At 41.4% G+C, this 20117-nt stretch overlaps 3 protein-coding genes across 3 annotated transcripts; 1 reads left to right on the top strand and 2 right to left on the bottom strand.

Moving 5' to 3' along the window:
- Positions 1-8: 8 nt before the first annotated feature.
- mfap1 (microfibril associated protein 1) lies at positions 9-3510 on the bottom strand. Its single transcript, XM_015953963.3, has 8 exons — positions 3314-3510; positions 2476-2692; positions 2246-2396; positions 1966-2153; positions 1616-1885; positions 1367-1526; positions 980-1069; positions 9-483 (listed from the first exon to the last, which is right to left on the bottom strand). Exons 1-8 carry the CDS (start codon positions 3393-3395, stop codon positions 304-306), a joined length of 1338 nt encoding a protein of 445 aa, XP_015809449.1. The 5' UTR covers positions 3396-3510; the 3' UTR covers positions 9-303.
- Positions 3511-4088: 578 nt separating this feature from the next.
- Positions 4089-7631, bottom strand: hddc3 (HD domain containing 3). Its single transcript, XM_015953964.2, has 4 exons — positions 7442-7631; positions 6178-6233; positions 5863-6103; positions 4089-4404 (listed from the first exon to the last, which is right to left on the bottom strand). The coding sequence occupies exons 1-4, from the start codon at positions 7551-7553 to the stop codon at positions 4250-4252; spliced, it is 564 nt and encodes a 187-aa protein (XP_015809450.1). The 5' UTR covers positions 7554-7631; the 3' UTR covers positions 4089-4249.
- Positions 7632-7970: 339 nt separating this feature from the next.
- Positions 7971-20004, top strand: vps33b (VPS33B late endosome and lysosome associated). The gene is made up of 24 exons (XM_015953959.3): positions 7971-8096; positions 8382-8509; positions 8898-8978; positions 9058-9119; positions 9217-9266; positions 9547-9614; positions 11845-11890; positions 11969-12063; positions 12881-12985; positions 13100-13190; positions 13269-13346; positions 13941-14014; positions 14089-14175; positions 14249-14339; positions 14416-14490; positions 15647-15711; positions 15815-15869; positions 15951-15997; positions 16404-16536; positions 19007-19080; positions 19193-19294; positions 19384-19459; positions 19538-19657; positions 19770-20004. Exons 2-24 carry the CDS (start codon positions 8414-8416, stop codon positions 19847-19849), a joined length of 1851 nt encoding a protein of 616 aa, XP_015809445.1. The 5' UTR covers positions 7971-8096; positions 8382-8413; the 3' UTR covers positions 19850-20004.
- The last annotated feature ends 113 nt before the right edge of the window (positions 20005-20117 follow it).

Below are 20117 nucleotides of genomic sequence, written 5' to 3'. Positions count from 1 at the left end.
TCCGTGTGTAAAATAACTGAAAACATCTTTAATTGAAACATCACGGTTTCATACAAAATGGGCGAGGAACCCACAAACTGATCATCACAATAAGGTTATTTACAGAGTTCCACACAAGCTGCAGGTTTCAGCTGGCTGTCTACTTTTGTCCAGGAAATGTTTCAGCTGCAACCTTAAATTTCTAAACAGGTTTGGATCCTTTTGGTTAAAACATCAAAGCAGAATCATTTTGTTGCTTTTTCCCCAACAAAGTCCACAAGAACACAAGTAGCATCCTCAGTCTCTTCACTGGAAAGAGGCGTCTTATGCCTTCCTCTTCTTCACCGTGGGTCGGTCAAACACGTCCCTCACGCCTGCTGCCTTCTGCTTAAAGAACTTGCTGTTCTGAGTGCTCTCCTGGGCCCACGCAGAGTCGAATGACGTGGTGTCCTGGTCCACCAGGTGGGTGTACTTTGTGCGTCCTGACCGACCAAAGTTTTTGACCTAATGGGAAGAAAATAAGTTACAATTGTGGGGATGTCACCTTAATGTGCACAAAAAGTGTCATTTCTACCACGTTCACACCAGTGACACACACAAAGGCTACATGTACAGCGGGACTGAAGCACATTTAGATGACAAGCTAGTTCAAAGGTCATGAGAAATTCAATCTTTTTTCCAAAGATGAACTTTCAAACCCCACCTGTGGTCCAAAAAAACAGCAGGGATGCATGACATATCGGCATCAATATCTATGTTTTACATATCGGTATCGGTCTGATAAGGACAACTGGACCGATATTAACTGAATATATATAAAAAGAAAGACGTCCAAAATTTCTGCTTACATAACTTTAAGTCTCCATAAAATCTGCTGACTTCAGAAGCATAAATGTCAGCCTGTATATGTCGCATCGACAAATATCGATTATCAGCCATAACAATATCGACATCAGCCCAAAGTTTCATTTCGTTGCACCCCAAGACGAAAGGGTCTCACCTGCATGACTTTGGGTAGGATGGTTTTGTTGAAGTGATCCTCCAGTGTAGGAGCGCTGAAGTCTCTCTTGTAAACATCCTCCTCCTCATCCTAACACACAAAAACCACACAATAAATCCCTACACGTATAACCTGTTGGTGACCCATCACAAACGATCACCTCCTTCAGAATCTGGTGGGATTTCCTGTCATTTACAGACATCTAAATAATAAAGGTGTTATAAGAAAGGGTACGCCGTTTTTATCACACAATAATTGTCAAAGAAAAGACACTGCAGCTGTAAATGAAGATTTTAGGAAAATCTCTTGGTTGTCTTAAAAATTTGCTTTTTTATGAATCCTGGTGACAATCCCGTGAAAAGGACTCTTGTGTCTGCTGGGACTCACCATGAAGAAGGCTCCTCTGTGGTAGTATTTCTGCAAGAACTTGTATTTGCCTTTGGAGGCTTTGTTGGTGACGACTTTGCCGCTGTTGCGTAGCTCCGCCCTGCGTTCCTCTTCCGTCATATTGTGGAATCTGTCAATTTCACCCTTCTCTCTCTCCATTCTGACAACAAAACACCACAAATGACCGTCCTGAAGAGAACTGCATCACTCTTTCACCATAAATCCTTTGGAATCCTGCAGTTTACTTACGCTTCCCGGGCCTCTCGGTCTCTCTTGATGCGTTTCAGCTCTCGGACCTTCCAGGCTTCATATTCCTCCTCTTCATTCTCCCCGTCAGTGTCCAGAGCTTCCAGTGCAGCCAGCGAGCGCCGGTTCTCTTCAAACTCCTTCTTAGCCTCCTCCTCAACAATCTTGAGGGTGTAGCGCCGCCGATCCTCTGCCTGCCTCTTGGCCTCGGCCTCCAGCTCTCGCTGCTTCAGCTCCTCGGCTTCGCGCTCTGCCACAGTGACTCTGTCCTTTCTGCAGTGCAAAAAAAAAACATTTGAGCTAGTGTTCTGAATCTGGAATTTTTATTGAAACATTTTTAGTTTAGTTCTCACTTGCGAATAAAAACAGGCTTAAGTCTCGGCTCTGCTTCATCCTCACTGTCTGTGTACTCCTCATATTCTGACTCCGACTCAGACTCCTCTCCTGACTTCCCCTCCTCCTCCACCTCCATCACTTCCATCTCTTCATTTTTCCTCTCCATTGCACGCTGGCGCATCATTGCTCGCCTCCTCTCAATTTCCTGGTCACAAGCACGATGAGCAAATTAATAATTTGTTCAAAATGCAACAAAAAAGTTAAAAGGATTTTATTTTTTTGGTGCACAATTGCTACCTCATCATCCACTTCTTCCTCCTCTTCCTCCTCCTCCTCCTCTTCATCGTCGCTGCTCTCCTGATGCTCAGGGTGCCATGTGCCTTCATCAGAGTCCTCACTGCTCTCAGCAACAACTTCAGGCTCTACGATCTGTCTGTGTCTTGCGAGCCTGAGCACAAACAAACGGGAAACATTTTGACTCAAAATGTTGACAGAATTTGAGTTTAATCAGAAAAACTGAGTGATACCTCTCCTCCACGTCCTCAGAAGTTCGATTGAGCAAACGTTTGAGACGTGGGTCATTCACATCTTCTTCCTGCTGCTCTACCTCCAGCTCCATTTCCACTCCCTTTTTAGCAAACTTGAATTCCTCCTCCTCTTCATCTGACGACTCCATGGGGGCATAGTCTGGACGTTTACCTGACACATACCTCTTCACCTTCACCTTCTCCATGGAGATCTCACCTACATTGTGTACAGAAAAGGGCATGATTATATACACTTCCTCAAGCTTAGTACAAGAGTATTTAAACAGGAAAAAACACTCAACCATAAAAAACGTAAAACAATATGTTGCAGATTTATTTAAATTAAATCAGACAGATACAGCATACCCCTCGCCCTTGGGAGTAATAAAATGACCCCAAAACTCAGACGTAAGCTTAAAACAACGAGTTAATGTCTCAGACAAGCTCTTATTAGGTAGACAGATAAATGACGTTACAAAAGCCCATGAATACTTTTAAGGGACTTAACAGATGACTTATCTAACACGTAAAAAAGTTGAAAAGCTATTTAAAATATATTTTTTCCAGTTGTTTATAAACATTTGTGTTGGATCATCAAAGATCTTGAATCTTGTTTAAAAAAATGTAAACTGTCAGTTGTTCCTCCATTTCTAGATTTTAAACTGTTACTCCCACCACACACACACATTTTACTCTCTTAAAAAACCAACATCACAAAATTGCTTTTCAGCTTGTTTTGCTGAGTAATGAATTAGTTATTTAGAAACTTAACTCGCGTTTTTTGACGCTACATAACAGATGCTACATTAGCATGGAAGCTAACCCTAACACGATTCACCTTTCTCATTCCGGATGGGCACGGCTCCTGCCGTGGACTGGATCGGTGGGAGCTTCATGTTGACGCTTTCGTGACTAGACATGACTGCCCGGTCAACAACACAAAACTATGGACGTGAAATAAAAGGATGTTGCGCTTAGTCTCAACAATCTCTTGGCTGCTTCGTTTCAAAACCGGAAGTTGAACAACTTCCGCGAACGGACAGGAAGTGCATTTGTTCCGAAGAGAAAAACCAAAAACTCAAGAATCAAATGAACAGGAAAGCGTCTCACATTAAATTGTTTTTACAAAACTGACATTTATGCATTTTTATAAACGTGTTTTCTAAATGACCATCAAGCTAATTAAAATCGATTAAATTGTAAATTGTAAATCACCGCCCCTTGGTGGTTTTTATGTTTCATGCATGATAGGCCTTCAAGTCAAGCTTTTTTTCATTATGATCAGAAACCCGATTTCACCCTAACAAATATAACCAACATCAAACATTCCGTTTTTTTTTTACAAAAATGACAGGCAGCTTAACAAACTACATTTCTTCTGCTCCAGGCAAGTTCAATTTACTAGCACAATAAATAAGTGCACGCCCTGACCCTTAACAGAGTAATAGGATGGACTGAGGTTGGCTTGTAACTTTGGCATCATGGTTTATTTAAAAACAAAAGGCTAATCTGACTGACTTTCTAATAAGCAACTCTTCACTTATCTAAAAAAAAAACTTTGTGTCTGTGTGAAAATTATTTGAAAGGTTTGATGACAATGAACCAGACTTATAAAAGAAATGTCATATGTTTTTATTCTTTTAATTTTCTGTTCTGGTTTGCATGACTTTAAAAATTTGACAATAATACAAATGACAGTGCAGCAGACAGTACATTCACACTTCTTTCTTTTTTTTCTGAAGCTCACTCATAAAGGTGCATTTGAGTTGTCATTTTAACAGTATAGACGTGTGGCTTTGCCATCAGAGTTGAATGCCTCTCTGAACAAGTCCTCCAGCTTCCCCTCCAGGGCAGAGTTAGTTCCTTTCAGGCCTTTCACCACCTCAGAGGCCCAAACAAAGTACTCCTGGACCCGCTCAGTGTTCCAGCCTGCCAGGCAAACAAAAGGTAGACAACATGATAAACACCATTATTTAGGGAGGCAATAATTAGAGAAGCAGCTACAATAAACAAGTCAGTGTAGGTAGTGATCAGAGCAGATCAGTTTACGTGATAACACAACACAGGGTCAGGTGACTGAAACAAAGCAACTGCAGTGGGCAGGTCTACGATTGGCATTCATGAGTCTGACCGTGGAGGGGAAGAAACTGTTCTTGTGGCTAGCGATTCTGGTCTGAATGGATCAGAGCCTCCTGCTAGGTGGGAGCGAGTATAATGGGCCATTCCCATCTGTATCGGGTCAGCCTGGGCCGGGTAGCGTAGGTTGTTTACATATCTGGGTGGCCTGGTATTTTTCCGGGCCAACCAAGGCTCATTCTCAGCCCTCTTCTCGAGGGGGTCTACTTCAGGCCAACACACCCACTGCTGACAGCAAATTCACACCTTCCATTAGAGCAAGCCTCTGATTGGTGGGTAGAATCAGCCCACATGGGCTTAAGACAAGGATGTGTGGAATCAACCGGGCCAGGCTGGGGCCGACTGGGGCTACCCGGCCTGGGCCGACCCGGTACAGATGGGAATGGCCCAAAAAAGACTGTGTCCAGGGTGACACGGGTCAGCTGTGATCCAACCTGTATGCCTCAATGTCCTGAAGGAGTACAGGTCCTGTATAGAGAGGAGTTTGCAGCCAATGACCTTCTCAGCAGAGAGTACAACACACTGCAGTCTCTTCATATCCCTGATGGTGGCTCCAGCACACCAGTAAGTTAGTAAGTTTTCTGAAAGTCAGCAAAATTTGAAGTACTCCCAGCACTAATCTTTCTACAAATTAACATGTTTAGGTGTCCAAATTTAGTTTAAAAGATATTCCACCAAACCCATATAAGCTAAATTATCAGCAAAAAAATCTCTAAAGGAAACTGCAGTTTTTCTATTTACATCTGGTCTGCAAACAGCTGTGGCTAAACAAGAAACAGTGCATTACAAGGATAAGGGCAGTAACGCACTCTAACTGCTCGGGTGAAGAAATCTTAAACCTACTCAAAATCACAGAGATTTATATTTATTTACTTACTGTGCAAAGCTACATTGCATGCATTCAGCAAAAAGTTGGATGATGAAGGGGTAATATCCAACAGTTTTTAGTGTTTCAGCATCTAAGTTTTGATTTGCTCAGATTTTTTAAACTCGAAAAGGTTGAGGAGTTAAAACTGTGAAATAAAACATCTGCTGTGTTCTAAATAAAAGTTTTAAAAGCTGTTTCACAAATTCAAGTTTGGTTTTATTCCAGAAAACTTCCATACTTATGGGGTGTGTGCAAATCTTTTCTGCATCCTTGTAGAAAAACATCATTTACAGACACTGCTGTCTGCCGTTTCCTACACAAGAGACAACCTGGACAGCGTTAGCTTCAGTCTGTAAGTGTTGATAGGACAGCGAGGTACTGACCCACAGGCGTGCAGCGGTTCAGGTCCCTGAGGTTGTACAGTTTATCCGCCAGTTTCACCAGCTTGGCTTGTGGGCTGCAGTGAGGTGCGTGCTCCACCTGCAGACGCTTCCTCTCCTGCTTCGGTAGACTTTTGTCATCAGTCACTTCTCGGACAATGCCAGCCACGGCCTCCCCGAATTTTGCTTCAAGTTCTTCAAGGGTGGTGTCGGTGTCCTCCACTGTGTCATGAAGCAAAGCAGCCTGCAGAGACAGACAGCACAAAAAGCTCAGCGTGTCAGGAGACTGATCCCGAGTGTGTAACAGTCACCACACACCTGTAAAACCTTGATGTCTGTGACTCCTCCTTCGTGGCTGAGGATTCTCGCTACTCCTTAAATGACAAAGACATCAGAAAGAACTAATAAACACCGCTGATCCACAAAGCTGGGATTTCATTTAATAATAATTGCCAATGACATGGACTACTGGACAAAAAGTAGTACCCAACAAAATAAGTCACACATGATATGGATTGATTTATGCCCAGTAGCATTAATGTTTTGTAACGATCTTGTATCGATGAGTCAGACCACAACACAAAACCTTCATCAGCACATCCCAAAGATTCTCAAAGGGGTAAAAGTCCGGTGACTGATCCATGTGCTAGGATAATGCCTCGGGCTCCCTGATCCACTCTTCTACTACTTAGGATGAAATAATCCTGCATAGTCATCTTAGAATATTATTATAGTATAGTATTATAGTATTAACTGAACACTCTAAAATTTAGAGTGTAAATTATCCCTAAGTGTGTGAGTGTGTGACTGGTGGTTAGTTAGTCGACTAGTAAGGGTTAGGAGTTTGCCTTGTAATCGGTGGGTTGCAGGTCTGAACCATCAGGCTCCATTTGGTTCAGTCACTGTGTCCTTGGGCAACACATTTTACCCTCCTCGCCTGCTGGTGGTGGACGGAGGGACCGGTGGCGCCTGTAATCGGAGGGCCTCGCCTCTGTCAGTACGCCCCAGGGCAGCTGTGGCTACATTGCAGCTCATCCCCCACCATGGTGTGTGTGAATGGGTGAATGACTGATTGTGTTGTGAAGTGCCTTGGGGGGTTGTTGAATCCTAAGAATGCACTATACAAATACAGACCACTTACCATCTCCAGAGCAGCCATGGCTACATGTATCACCATCAGCGTGAATGACTGGACTGTAATGTGCTTTGAAGACCCTGACTAATAAATGCTACACAAACGTGCATTATTTTTATGATTTGTCTGTGTTTCCCTGTGATGGACGGGAGACCTGTCCAATGTGTCGTCCTCTCACTCATGAGTGCTGGAATTAGACACCAGGTGCCTCATTTATAACATTTGGTGTAGAACCCTTACTAAAACCAGCAGCGACTGGTTTAAAAAAACTTAGTGGGGCTATATGTGGAATATTTCCCCTCTTAGTTCGTAATAATGTAATGAAATGAAATCTACAATTCACACACACACACACACACACACACACACACACACACACACACACACACACACACACACACACACACACACACACACACACACACACACACAGAGCTTTCTCCTTACCGATGGGATGGTTAATGTAGGGGGTTGAGTTTGTATCTTTGCGTCTCTGATCGCGATGTTTAAACGCAGCAAAATCAGCAGCCTCCAACAACAAAGCTGCGTCTGAATCCATGTTCAGTTCTGTTTGATCAAATTAAGGGAGGTTGCATAAACGTGTTTGGGAAGCAAGCACGGCGGTGTTTCAGATCGGTGTTACGTCATTTCCGTGTTTTACAATCTGCTCCGCCCACTAAAATTTATTTTACTTTTGGGTCTTTGAAAACCAAAACTTGAAAATAGCTAATAATAACAATAATAATCTTATCTGTACAATGTTTTTTCTACTTCTGTGAATTTGACTAAGAGTCCGGAATGAAGAATACTTGATTTAAGGGAGTTTTTTTTTTCCATTCCGGATTGCTATGATGACTCCTCCTGTTGATGAAACGATACCAAAACAGTTAATTATTTTGTGGGAGTTAAGCTAATTCCTCAGAATACTAAGATGCAGTTGAAGAATATTAACTTGTTTAGGCTGGATTTGTTGATGGTTTGGGTTTAAAAAGCATCGACATATAAATTGAAGTTTGAAGTCAGTGATAAGGGCGTGTTGCTTCACTCTATTGTGTCCGGTGGGAAACAGTTGATCGCACGAACTATTATGCTACGGAAGCAGGTAGGCTTCGACAGAAAAACATAATATTAATCTGTTTACTCAGAAAAATGCAGCTTTAGTCAAATTAATATGATGTAATAGTTTGTGCAGAATTATTTCATACAAACGTCAGCATTTTGCTGTTCGTTTACAATGTGCAGGCAAAGATGATTTGTGTGTTTTTAGCCTACAAGCTAACTCTGGTAGTGGAGAGAACGGAACACTCATCGTCACGCTTTATGGTTTTTTTAAATTTGGGGACGTATCTTTGTTGCATTATAACTGTATTTATTTCTGTGCCACCAGTGACTGAATGACGTGTCCTGTTGTGGTTGAGAATGGCTCACAGTGCAAGGAGAGACTCCCCGGAGTTCCCAGACTTCTCTCTGCTAAAGAGATTGGTCAGAGATCAGCTCATCTACCTATTGGAACAGGTAGGAAAACACGCGCATATACCTGTACCTAGCTTAGATCAGCTGTTTGCCACAAAGCATCAGGTTTAGACAAACGCTAGACAAGAAAAACACCAGAAACCTTTTTCACAAGCACTCCAGTCTGTTATTATAGTGGAAAAATCAGTACAACTGTGTAATGACTGATTTATAGGGCTGACGTAACAGCTGTCACAGTCATTGAAGGTGGTACACCTCTGACCACATCCCAACAATAGCGTCAGAGAATTTTGTGATCTTACCATCAAGTTATGTGCAATTCTGGTATTATAAATAATTGAATCAGGCGATGAACTTTCTGTTGACAAGTTTTTCTAGTTTTGTGTAGAACAGATTGTTGTTATGGCATGTGTCTTATTTCATCACACAGCTGCCAGGGAAGAAAGACCTTTTTATTGAAGCAGACTTAATGAGCCCGCTGGATCGGATCGCAAATGTGTCAACACTAAAGGTAAACCTTATTTCCTGCCTCTGATTTAAGACACTAGCGTTTCCAGTATTTCATAAGACATTTGTCATTTGCTTTGTAGCAACACGAAGTGGACAAACTCTACAAAGTGGAATACAAACCTGTTATCAGCACCTCTGATCAGTGAGTTTTGCTGCTTCTTATGAACACTGCATGGAGTAGCGTACTGTCACTAATCCTGTCGGACCCTCTGACATCGTGACATGACATTTCTTCACAGGCTTTGTTTTCTGATTCGCCCAAGAATACAAACTGTCAAGTGGATTTGTGGTAAGGATAGTTTTTCTTACATCTCAACAGCCTAACAATCTAATACGCTTCCCAAAAAAAGCCACATCATAAAACTGACCTATCACAAGCTCTAAACCATCATCCACTTCAGCTGTTGCACATTTGTTTGAAAGATTATATGTTTCCTTAAGAAGTGCCTTCATTCTAAGTGTGATATCAAGACTCCTCAGACCAGGAAATATATAAACATCTTCTTTCATGTGGACTTTCTCTCAGATACAGAAACAGGTGTTTCATAACTCTGACGCTCCTGTTTCAGATGTAGTTAACGCTGACAAGGCAGCTGGCAGATTTAAAAGATACAAGATCATTTTCACACCCCAGAAGGTACGTCATCCTCTGCTGTTGTCAAGACCAGGAGCCTCATTTATAAAGCTTGCTTACACACAAAACGGGGTCGGAAAACTGCGTAAGCAACTTTCCACGCAAACTTTGGGATTTCTGAAAGAAAACTTAGTGGAAAAATGTGTGCAACTTTAAGTTGACTAAGGGCCTGGCTTACGCACATGTTGGACATGGAGAGCACCTGCAGTGCTGCTGCTGAGAAGGATAAAATTATGAAATCCTGCAGCATTATCACTTGTACCGCTTCGCTTTCACGCAGAACAAGACCCCCCACATGCACACACGCGCACACACACACACATGCGCACGCACACACACACACACACACACACACACACACACACACACACACACACACACACACACACACACACACACACAGCCTGAAGCTCAGAATATGGAATGCAGAATATCAGCAGGGGGGCAGATTGAGACAGAATGTCATGCGTCTGTGACAGTGTGTGTGTCCTGTCATTGTGACCAGATTGATCATGCGCCCTGGCTACTTGGACAGAGGAGATCTCTGTTTGGCTGACTAGTTAGCGCGCGTGACTTTCACCTGGGAGTCTGCGGATCGGATCCTGATCGGATCTTTTTTTTTACATCCGCCACAGATCTCTCTGAAGAATTCACAACATTGACGGCTTCAGCAACGCTGTGCCACTCTGTGGATTTTCTTTTATTTGCGTTGCAAAAGCACTTCCTTTCATTTCTCCACCTCACCCACAAGTACCTCAACTTCTGCTTGTGAAATAGCGCTTCCTTGATCCGCGGTCATGATCGAAATGCTGCAACAGCCGGTGTCGGTACAGGATCTGCTCGGGTGCAAGATCGGCTCGGGGTCCGTCGACTGCCGATGACGTCTAAGTAGTTGATTGGCTGAACATGAACCTCACGGAATTACGTAATCACGTTACGTTGTTATCACATTACGTTGGTCCAGGCAAATCTTTCTATTGGAAAGATGGACAACTTTTACAAAGAAATCCATCATTACCTCTTTGAAAATACACTTTTAGCATAGAGCTGCATGTATATTAGGGCTGAACGATTAACTGCATGTGCAATTAAATTGCGATGTGACAAAAGGAGATTTTCTAATCTCAAAGGCTGCAATTTGGCAGCGAGTGGTTAGCGCAATGCTAATATACATGGAAAAACCCATAGGAATGCTAATGCTAATATCGCCGATTACATTATTGCAAATAATGAATTAGAAACGTGCCAAATGATTACATTTGGAGTCTAATAGAAAGTAAAAATACCATCAATCAAATAAGTACAGACAGGTATTTTAGTAAAGCCAGAAAACTTTTAACTCCAGAGTTTTAGCTAGCAGCTATGAGCGTAACTGAACTACTCATGGACAAGACGTCAAAAACTCTAAACACAAAATACTTCAATAAATGGGACACACTTCTTTCCTGCAAATACAATTTCACAGGTGTTGCTAATACCTATGATTCTTCAAGGGACGTGCTCAAAGAGGAGTTCAACATTATGAATAAAATAGTGTTTTATTTTACAAATACCTTTATAAACACAAACTTACGTCTTAAGAAACATTATTTTAATAATGAAACTGCTAAATTCTTTCCAACAGTATAGATGTGTAGTGTATTTTGTCCGAGTGGGTTTGCCGTACTTTGACGTCATCGGCAGTCGAAGGACCCCGAGCCGATCTTGCACCCGAGCAGATACTGTACCGACACCGGCTTATGTATATGCATGAGATCCACAAGGCACTTTGCACTGACTATTTATAGCAGTAACTGGGCGTGGTGAGGGTGGGATGTGACTAAAAAGTAGCTGAGAACCTTTCTAGATAGTTTCTGATTTATGAAGCGGAGATTGCGTGCAGCTGCGCGTACTCCATGCTTGATAGACCACAAACCTGCTTGGCGTAAGTACATATTTTTTGCTGAGCTTAAGTACAGTTTTAGTAAAGATTCTACGCAGTGCTTGATAAATGAGACCCCTGGTCTTTGTCATTTTACTTTGACTTGTTTTTATCATCTAAATTCACAATAAATAGTCATCTTTAAACGTTACTGAGATGATGAGTTAAATATGATCAAGTTAGTTCAGTTGAACCAAATTCTAACCAGTGTAGTCCAGATTTATGTTAGTATAAAATACTATTTTGTTCAGGCTGAATAAATAAATATTTATTGTTTTGTTTTTGTTTGCTGTTGCTCATTTTTCTGCCCAGTTTTATGCTTGTGAGGCTGTACTGGAGGAGCAGGGGATATTTGGTGGTGAGTTTTTATTTGATTAGTTTTTTGTTACGTGTATATTTGAATGAAAACATTGACATCATTTCTGCCTTCCTGCAGATGTGACGTCAGACGAGTGGGCATTCTACCTCCTTCCTCTTGATGATGATATTATCAGTCTGGAGCTGCCAGAGTTCTTACGAGACAACTTTTTGGTAAAGTTTGATTCTGGGTGGAGTGGAAATCAACCAGTCAATACCTGTTTTAATTCATAGTTGTAGTTTTTTTTTGATAGGTGACAAACATAAAAAACGAACAAAAACAATCGTTTATATAGCACCTCTCAAGATAAACATCACAAGGTGCTTCACAAGAACAAAAAATTTTAAATATAAAAAAGATTTAAAAAAAGTTTAAAAATATGTTTCATTTATTTTGTTTGGCTGCCAGTTCTGATCTTTTTCTTTACTGAGATTTTAGTATTTTAATGTTGAAGAGGCACAGTAATATCTAAATAGTAAACAAGTGCTTAAGGACAAAACTTTCTTGGTAAATGGTCTGTATAGTGCCTTCTTGGGGTTCTACGACCCCCCACGGCGCTTCCCAACAAAATCAGTCAACCACCCGTTCACACACTGGGGGTGATGAGCTACAATGCAGCCAGAGCTGCCCTGGGACGCACTGACAGAGGCGCCACCGGTCCCTCCAACCAGCAGGCAGAGAGGGTTAAATGTCCCAGCAGCATTCTTTGAAACCTGCAGCCTTCTGATTGCTGTACAACCCGGTCTCCCTCCAGAGCCACTGCTAACATGCTAGCCTTAATCCTGATAGTAATTACTGTAGTACCATACATTTAAATGTAGGTGTCTAAAATATCAGTGTGAGGGGAAATCAAAATATATTGCAAATATGAGGAACTTATAGAGAAGAACCATAAGATCATCATAAGATATGAACCAAACTTTTTTTTTCTAAGTATCTGTTTTCACTCAGCATGCAAGTAAAGCCATTTCTAAAATGTATATTTTCCAGGCTGGAGACCAGCGATGGGTGAGGACAGCTGGGAGTGCATTGCACCTCCTTCACTCCCTGTACGGCCCGTTCTCAAAGCTCTATGGCATTGGACGCTGCTCTAAGGTTCACATCATCCAACCACCAAAGACTAGTGTGACTTTCAGCTCTGCTCTGGGGTGTTTGGCGTTTAAATGAGATGATGTTTCTGTGACGTTTGTTCTGTTTATTGGACACCAGATGACATACGAGTGTTGGAGGAAGCTGGTAGAGGAGGGAGAACAAAAAGCTCACCAAGCAGAAATTGGGAATGTTTTTCTGATTGATCGAGGTAAAAGTAGGCACCTCAGCATGGTTGCAGTGCTGAGTTCTGCTTTCTTCTCACCCTGATGTTGTTCTTTTTTCCTAGACGTGGACTTTGTCACTCCTCTTTGCTCGCAAGTTGTGTACGAAGGACTCGTGGATGACATATTCAGAATCAAATGCGGTGGGTATCGATGCTCCCTCACCTGAGTTATGATGGTGAAAATCTGATTTTATCCAGTTCAGTAAAGTTAAAGCACTTCTGTACAAACATAACTTGATCACTTTTGCAAGAAAGCCAGATCAAAGTTTTTACACTTGTCAAGTAAAATAAAATTATTTACGTACAATATGTAAATTTTAATTTTTTGAACACGTTCACGTTCTCTGATGCAAATCCATAATTTGTATAAAAACATTTGCCCATCAGAGATGAATAAAAAATGTCTTTATTGTAACAAACCAACCCCAGATGTATTAACCCTCCCACTGTCCTAATGGGTGTGACCCCGCGAGGAAAGCTGACCATTGAGCAGGATTGATGGTTTACCCTTGGGTCCACGTGGCAGGGGTGAGGAGTGAGCACCACCTCACCCCTGCCACGTGGACCTCAAGGGATAAACCATCAATCCTGCTCAATGGTCAACTTTCCTCGCGGGGTCACACCCATTAGGACAGTGGGAGGGTTAAGGAAATAAAACTAATTTCATACTTCATGCCTGTGTTGTTAGCAGATTTTCTTTGGTAGATGTCTCATCCCAGCGTTTTGTTTCTGCAGGTTGTGTTGAGTTTGGACCTGATGTGACCTCGTCAGACAAAAGTGTAAAGGTCATGCTGAACTCCCAGGATAAGGTAGGGGCTGACAGGTCTGTTGCAGAGCTTCTGGTTTTACCTTCAGCGTCAGCTGGAATTGTAATTTCTCGCAGGTTTTCAGTGAAATCCGAAACGAGCACTTCTCCAACGTCTTTGGGTTCCTCAGCCAGAAAGCCAGGAACCTCCAGACAGCGTATGATGTGAGTAAATGCTGGTCACTGTACCTAATGTGACCGACACAGAAAACACGTTTTGTTTGACCTCATCCTGCAGAAGCGTCGGGGGATGGACATAAAGCAGATGAAGGCGTTTGTGTCAGAGGAGCTGAAAGGGCTGAAGCAGGAGCATCGGCTGCTCAGCCTACGTAAGACATCAGTGATTAGTGCGGCTCTGAGTAAAAACACTGAAGCTGCACTGCTTAACTCCTTTTTCTCTTTCAGACATCGGTGCCAGTGAATCTATGATGAAGAAGAAAACAAAGCAGGACTTCCAGGAGCTGTTGAAGACAGAACACTGTAAGAATATTCTGTACTTAGTTATTAGGTATTAGAGCCTTTCTTGTGTCGTTAGGGTTAATTGACTTTACAGAATAGTTCCTCTGAAAACTGTAAATCCAAAGAACCTGACTGGAAATGAATGGAAAAGCAGCCAAAGTTTGATTTTAACTTTAAAGGGGACATTGGTGATGTGTGTTTTACATGTTTGCTATGCAAAGTTCACCTTTTGCATCATTAAGTGCTGCCATGTGAGTCCCTACTGCTCCCAAATGTGAAAAAAGCCATTCATCCATTTTCTGTCTGGGTTTGGTTTTAGGAATTATGTGCCTAAAACAAGCTGTTTGAAAAAGTCCCTGATTGTGACATCACAAACGTGCAAGAGAGAGCTGCTGCTAGGAGAGAAGTTGCTAAACTCCCTCCTGGTTATCTGAGCTTTTTAGCATAGAGCAGCCTGAGTGGAGGATAGGTGGGCGTGGCCAGCCACAGCTTGTTTTCTTAAGGTGTTAGAGCCCAGAAACGACTCACTCTGGAAGATACTGAAATTGTCAGTAATAAAACTGCTGGAATTGCTTTATGTGAGAGGTATTTTCTGTAAAGAAAATGTTTTTATAGACCATGGAGCTGTTATAGAAGGCCTGTATTTATATAGCATCTTCTTAGAGTTGTACAACCCCCCAAGGTGCTTCACAACACAATCAGTCACTCACCATTCACACGCTGAGCTACAATTCAGCCACAGCTGCCCTGGGGTGCACTGACTGAGGCGAAGCTTGCTGAGCGCTGGCACCATCACCAGGCACCAGCAGGCAAGGTGGCTTAAGTGTCTCACAACAGCACAGAGCTGGGATCGAACCTGCAACCTTCCGATTACTGGACAACCAGCTCTACCTCCTGAGCTACTGCTGTCACTTAACCTAACTTAACTTAACCCCTTAACGCTATTCGCATCAAGCCTGCATGTGCTCCAAATGCAACCAAACTACTGCATGTACCTGAAAGAAAATCCACAAGTGAAAAATATTTTTATAATTGAAAACAAGTTCAGGCCTTAAGGGTAAAGTCATGATTATGTCCCCCTAAAAGAGTCTAATCTAGAACCAAGACTGCCAGGTTCACTCGGCAAGACGCGGTTGTTTCTGTAGATGGTTTTTGACACACGTTTGTGTTTCCTCAGCTTTACTTGAAGGATTTGAAATCCGTGAATGTATTTCTTACATAGAGGAACACATCAACAGACAGGTGGGTCCTGTTCATCTCGGTTTTAATCAAACGTAAACTGTTTAAATATGAGAACTTGCTGATTAACATATTTCATTAACTTTCTTCTGTTTTTTTCCTGTAGGTCTCCATGATTGAAAGTCTACGGCTGCTTTGTCTTTTGTCTGCTACAGAAAATGGTAAATTGGCTCTCACAATTCCAGAAATGAAGTGAAATTAACCTGCTGGATGAAGAAAGGCGTGACTCTGTTTTCTCTCAGGACTTTTGCCAAAAGATTTCCGGTCGTTGAAAGCACAGTATCTTCAGGTGGGAACACCCTTTTCATAAGTGGACACAAATATTTGTTGCATCGTTTGAAACATCACTTCAAGAACATATGCACACGTTTGCTGTGATTAAAACACTATTTAATTATTTTTTTCTGACTGAATGTTGTATTTTTGGTAATTAAGTGGTTTTTTTGCACCTATTTTTCAAGTTCAAAGTTTAAATATATATATTTGGACCTTGACATTCCTCAACACACTCATATATATTTATGTTTTTCTAGATTGCTTGAATCAGTGTGCCGCTTTTTGGTGTCGTTTTTTATTCTATAGTTTTTATACTCTTGCCGCTTTTTACCTGTACTGTCCACTTTCTGCAAATTTCCACTTGTGGGAAAAATAAAGGATTATCTTTTCTTATCTCTTACTTTCTTCTTCATCACCAGAGCTACGGAGTGGACCATCTGCTCACATTTTCTAACCTGAAGCAGCTCGGACTGCTGGTGGAGCAGCAACCAGGGGAGACGCTCACTGTGATGGAAAGCAGAGTGGGCAAACTGGTCAATGACAAAACTGCAGGTTTGTTCCACCTCCTGCTCTGGCAATGGCTTCATACATTTAAAAGCATAGTGAAGACCGTTTTAAAACTGTTGATTTTTAAAGTTAGCTTGACTTGAGTGCTTGAATGGGACTTAGGTCTGCAGCACATAAAAAACACTTTTTTTATTTACCACTTTCTAATTGTCTTCTTCGTTCCTACAATATTTTAAGACGTTCTAACATTAAAGGCCTAGTGTGTGGGAAAATTTTGACTCTTTAGCGCCACTTATTTTGAAGTAGGTATTGCAACTACGGTAGCCCACACACACCAAAAGGGCAATATGTCATCAACGACTTCTAGCTTACAGTCCAGCAATCAGGTCCATTCGTTTAAAGCTGCAATAGCAAATTTCTTAAACAAGCTAGCTATTCAATTCAATTCAAGTTTATTTATATAGCGCCAAATCACGACAAGAGTCGTCTCAAGGCACTTCACATAATAAAAATTCCAATTCAGGTCAGTTCATTGGGCCAATCAGAAATAATTTTTCCTATATAAGGAACCCAGCAAATTGCATCAAGTCACTGACAAGTGTCAGTGACTATACAGCAATCCTCATACTAAACAAGCATAAAGCAACAGTGGAGAGGAAAACTCCCTTTTAACAGGAAGAAACCTCCAGAGAATCCCGGCTCAGTATAAGCAGCCATCCTCCACGACTCACTGTGCAAACACAGTCACAGAACACTCACCCCTCTCATTGTCTATTATCGCTAGGCCACGTCTGCTGGAATTCGTATTGCCAGAGGAAACGAGGGAGCGCTAAACACAAGTTGCCATTTTCTACGTCCAGACGTCTTTTGTTGTCCGTGACTTCAAATAGAGTTTTTCTTTTTTGTGAATCTGGTAGTTTGTCCTAAAGTTCAAGTGGTAGCAGCCAGCTGTTTGTCGTTTCTCTGACATTATTGAGCAGCAAACCTTTCACACCAGTGGTGCTGTGTTGTAAAATGCACAAGTGTGTAATGAATGGGGGACCCAGGTAAACACAGAAGTGTGGCGGTTTGGTGAGACAGACAACCGGATGGTCCAATCCTCGGTTGTGGTCCAAGCCGTGTTATTGGCGTAGGTTTTTAGACAAATGCAAGATGACCACTACATTAATTATTTGTTATCTCCTCAATACAGTGATCCCTCGTTTATCGCGGTAGATGCGTTCCAGACCTGGCCGCGATAGGTGAAAATCCACAAAGTAGGGACACCATATTTACAGTACAGTACTATATTGAATTATCGTATGATCACATTCTTTTTTTGTGGGTAAAACTCAAGAAAAAAATTTTTTACTTGGTTTTTTTATAGTTTTATTACAAAAAGTGCATTTTATGATGAAATTGATGAAAAAAACAGGAATTTCTTGATATTTCGCATGGAAAAATACCGCGAATCGGTGAAAAATAACGCAAATCAGCAAATTTCTCTTGAATAAGGCTCCAAAGAAAAAATCTGTGAAGTCGTGAATCCGCGATAAACGAGCCGCGAAGTAGCGAGGGATCACTGTATATTTATGGAAATGCTATGTTAGAACATTGTAAAGAGGCATGAAAAGTTTTTTTTAAAGTTAGCTTGTTTTCCAGATTAGCTATTGTAGCTTTAATTTGTAATCCTTACTAAATGCTATCTAAATATGTGTTGAGAGAACAGTGAGGTAGTGCAGGGAAGCAGGGGTGTGTGGTTGGAACAGTGCAACCAACCCAAGACGACGGGGCAGAATTTCCCCAAACCAGCAGGGCTGCCACGAAGAAAAACGTCGCCATCCCATTTTCTTGTATGTCCCTAAACGGCTACCATATCTGTCATATTGATGACAGATTCTTATGGTAGACTACAGTTTATGTGTACAACAATGGGAAATTTTGATCTAATAGAATAGACCTTGGTGAGAAATAAGGATGAAACAGGACAAGGTTGTTAATGGGATGTACAGAATTTGACTGTAAACCATAAAAAATATTACACACTGGGGCTTTGAGGATTCAGATTCAGGTGTTATTATTTGAATTTTTTTCTGCAAAAACACCTTCAGGGTTCCCAGCAGTTGATACATTTTTGATTTCTAACTTGTCTCCACTGGGAACAGCTTAGAACTACAATCGGGACTCAGCCATGCCTCAAATCTGTAACACGATATATTGAGCAGTTCACCTCGATAACGATAAGTGAATGGTAGCTACCCGTACAGCGACAGTTAGAGGGACCATAAAGTCACAGGACTCTAGCCCATCCTGTTTGTAGCACGGCAGCTTAAAGCAACATGAACTTCAACAAACTACTCACATATTTTTTTTTCGAATACCTAACATATTGACCTGGGCTAAATGACGTTGGAACTAGACATGCATTATGATATCGGTACATTTTTGGTATTTTGCCCACCTCTAACTGGAATTTTTTTTATAGTAGCAGTTCTTCTGCTGGTTTTGTTTATTTATTTGAATTTCTTTTTTCCAGGAAAGCTGACTGATGCTTTTTCTTCCCTGGCAAAGAAGGGCAATTTCAGAGCCTTGAGCAGAAGACTCAACCTGGTAGAGTCTTTCAAAGAGGACTTATTATATAAAACAAATAAATAAAAGTTTTCTAGATTTGTCCTGCTCACAATCAATATGATGAATGTTATCAAACATACTTTTTGTGAAGGTACCAAAGTCAGATGAAGAATACGACCTGCGTGTTCCTCGAGACATGGCTTATGTCTTCAGTGGTGCCTATGTTCCTCTGAGCTGCAAACTCATCGAACAGGTCATTCAGTAATCTGGACTCATCTAAGATATCGGATACAAATGATTAGAATAAAATGTAAAATTGTATTTGTCTGCTATTTTACATAGGTGTTAGAGAAAGATGGTTGGACGGGTCTTGAGGAAGTAACCAGGCTGCTAAATGGGCATGAATTTGCTGTTACAGGTTTGATCAACAGAAAATCTTGATTAATATCTCATTTGAAGAAGCACATAGCACCAAATGCTTTCTGTCTCCCACCAGGCAGTAGCGGGGCCGATTTAAAGCCCAAGAACAACGCTCAGCGTGTCGTTCTGGTCATGTTCCTAGGTGGATGCACTTTCTCTGAGATTTCAGCCCTCCGTTTTCTCGGTAGAGAGAAAGGTAAATGTGGAATTATTCATTCAGTCTTGCTTCTGGTTGAGGATTAATTATGTAGAACAAATACAAAAAAGATTATTGTGGTTTTTCAGACACCTGTTTGGTCTTGTTTCAGGTTATAAATTTATTGTGGTAACAACTTCGATTATAAACAGTTCAAGGCTGATTGAAGCTCTGCTGGACGACCATGTATGAAGAAGCCCATCAGCACTACTAAGGACTGGAAAGTGACACATTCTTGAAACCACTTGTCATACATGCCCAGTATTAATGTTTGCACCCGTTTAGTCTTTCTCCGACCAAATCAGAGCTGTAAAATATGTAAAAAGCGAATAAATGTGTTTTTTAAAGTGTGTTTATTTCATTCAAATGTAGTCGTTAGGTTCCCTTTACTATGAGTTCATTGTATAAAAATTACCTAAGGAAGAATACGACACACCTCCATAAAACAAGTGTGTTCATT

Source organism: Nothobranchius furzeri, chromosome 9 (genome assembly GCF_043380555.1).
Source record: "Nothobranchius furzeri strain GRZ-AD chromosome 9, NfurGRZ-RIMD1, whole genome shotgun sequence".
Classification (NCBI taxonomy): Eukaryota; Metazoa; Chordata; class Actinopteri; order Cyprinodontiformes; family Nothobranchiidae; genus Nothobranchius; species Nothobranchius furzeri.
Note: the sequence above shows the minus strand (reverse complement) of the source record. Positions and strands in the feature narration are given on the sequence as shown.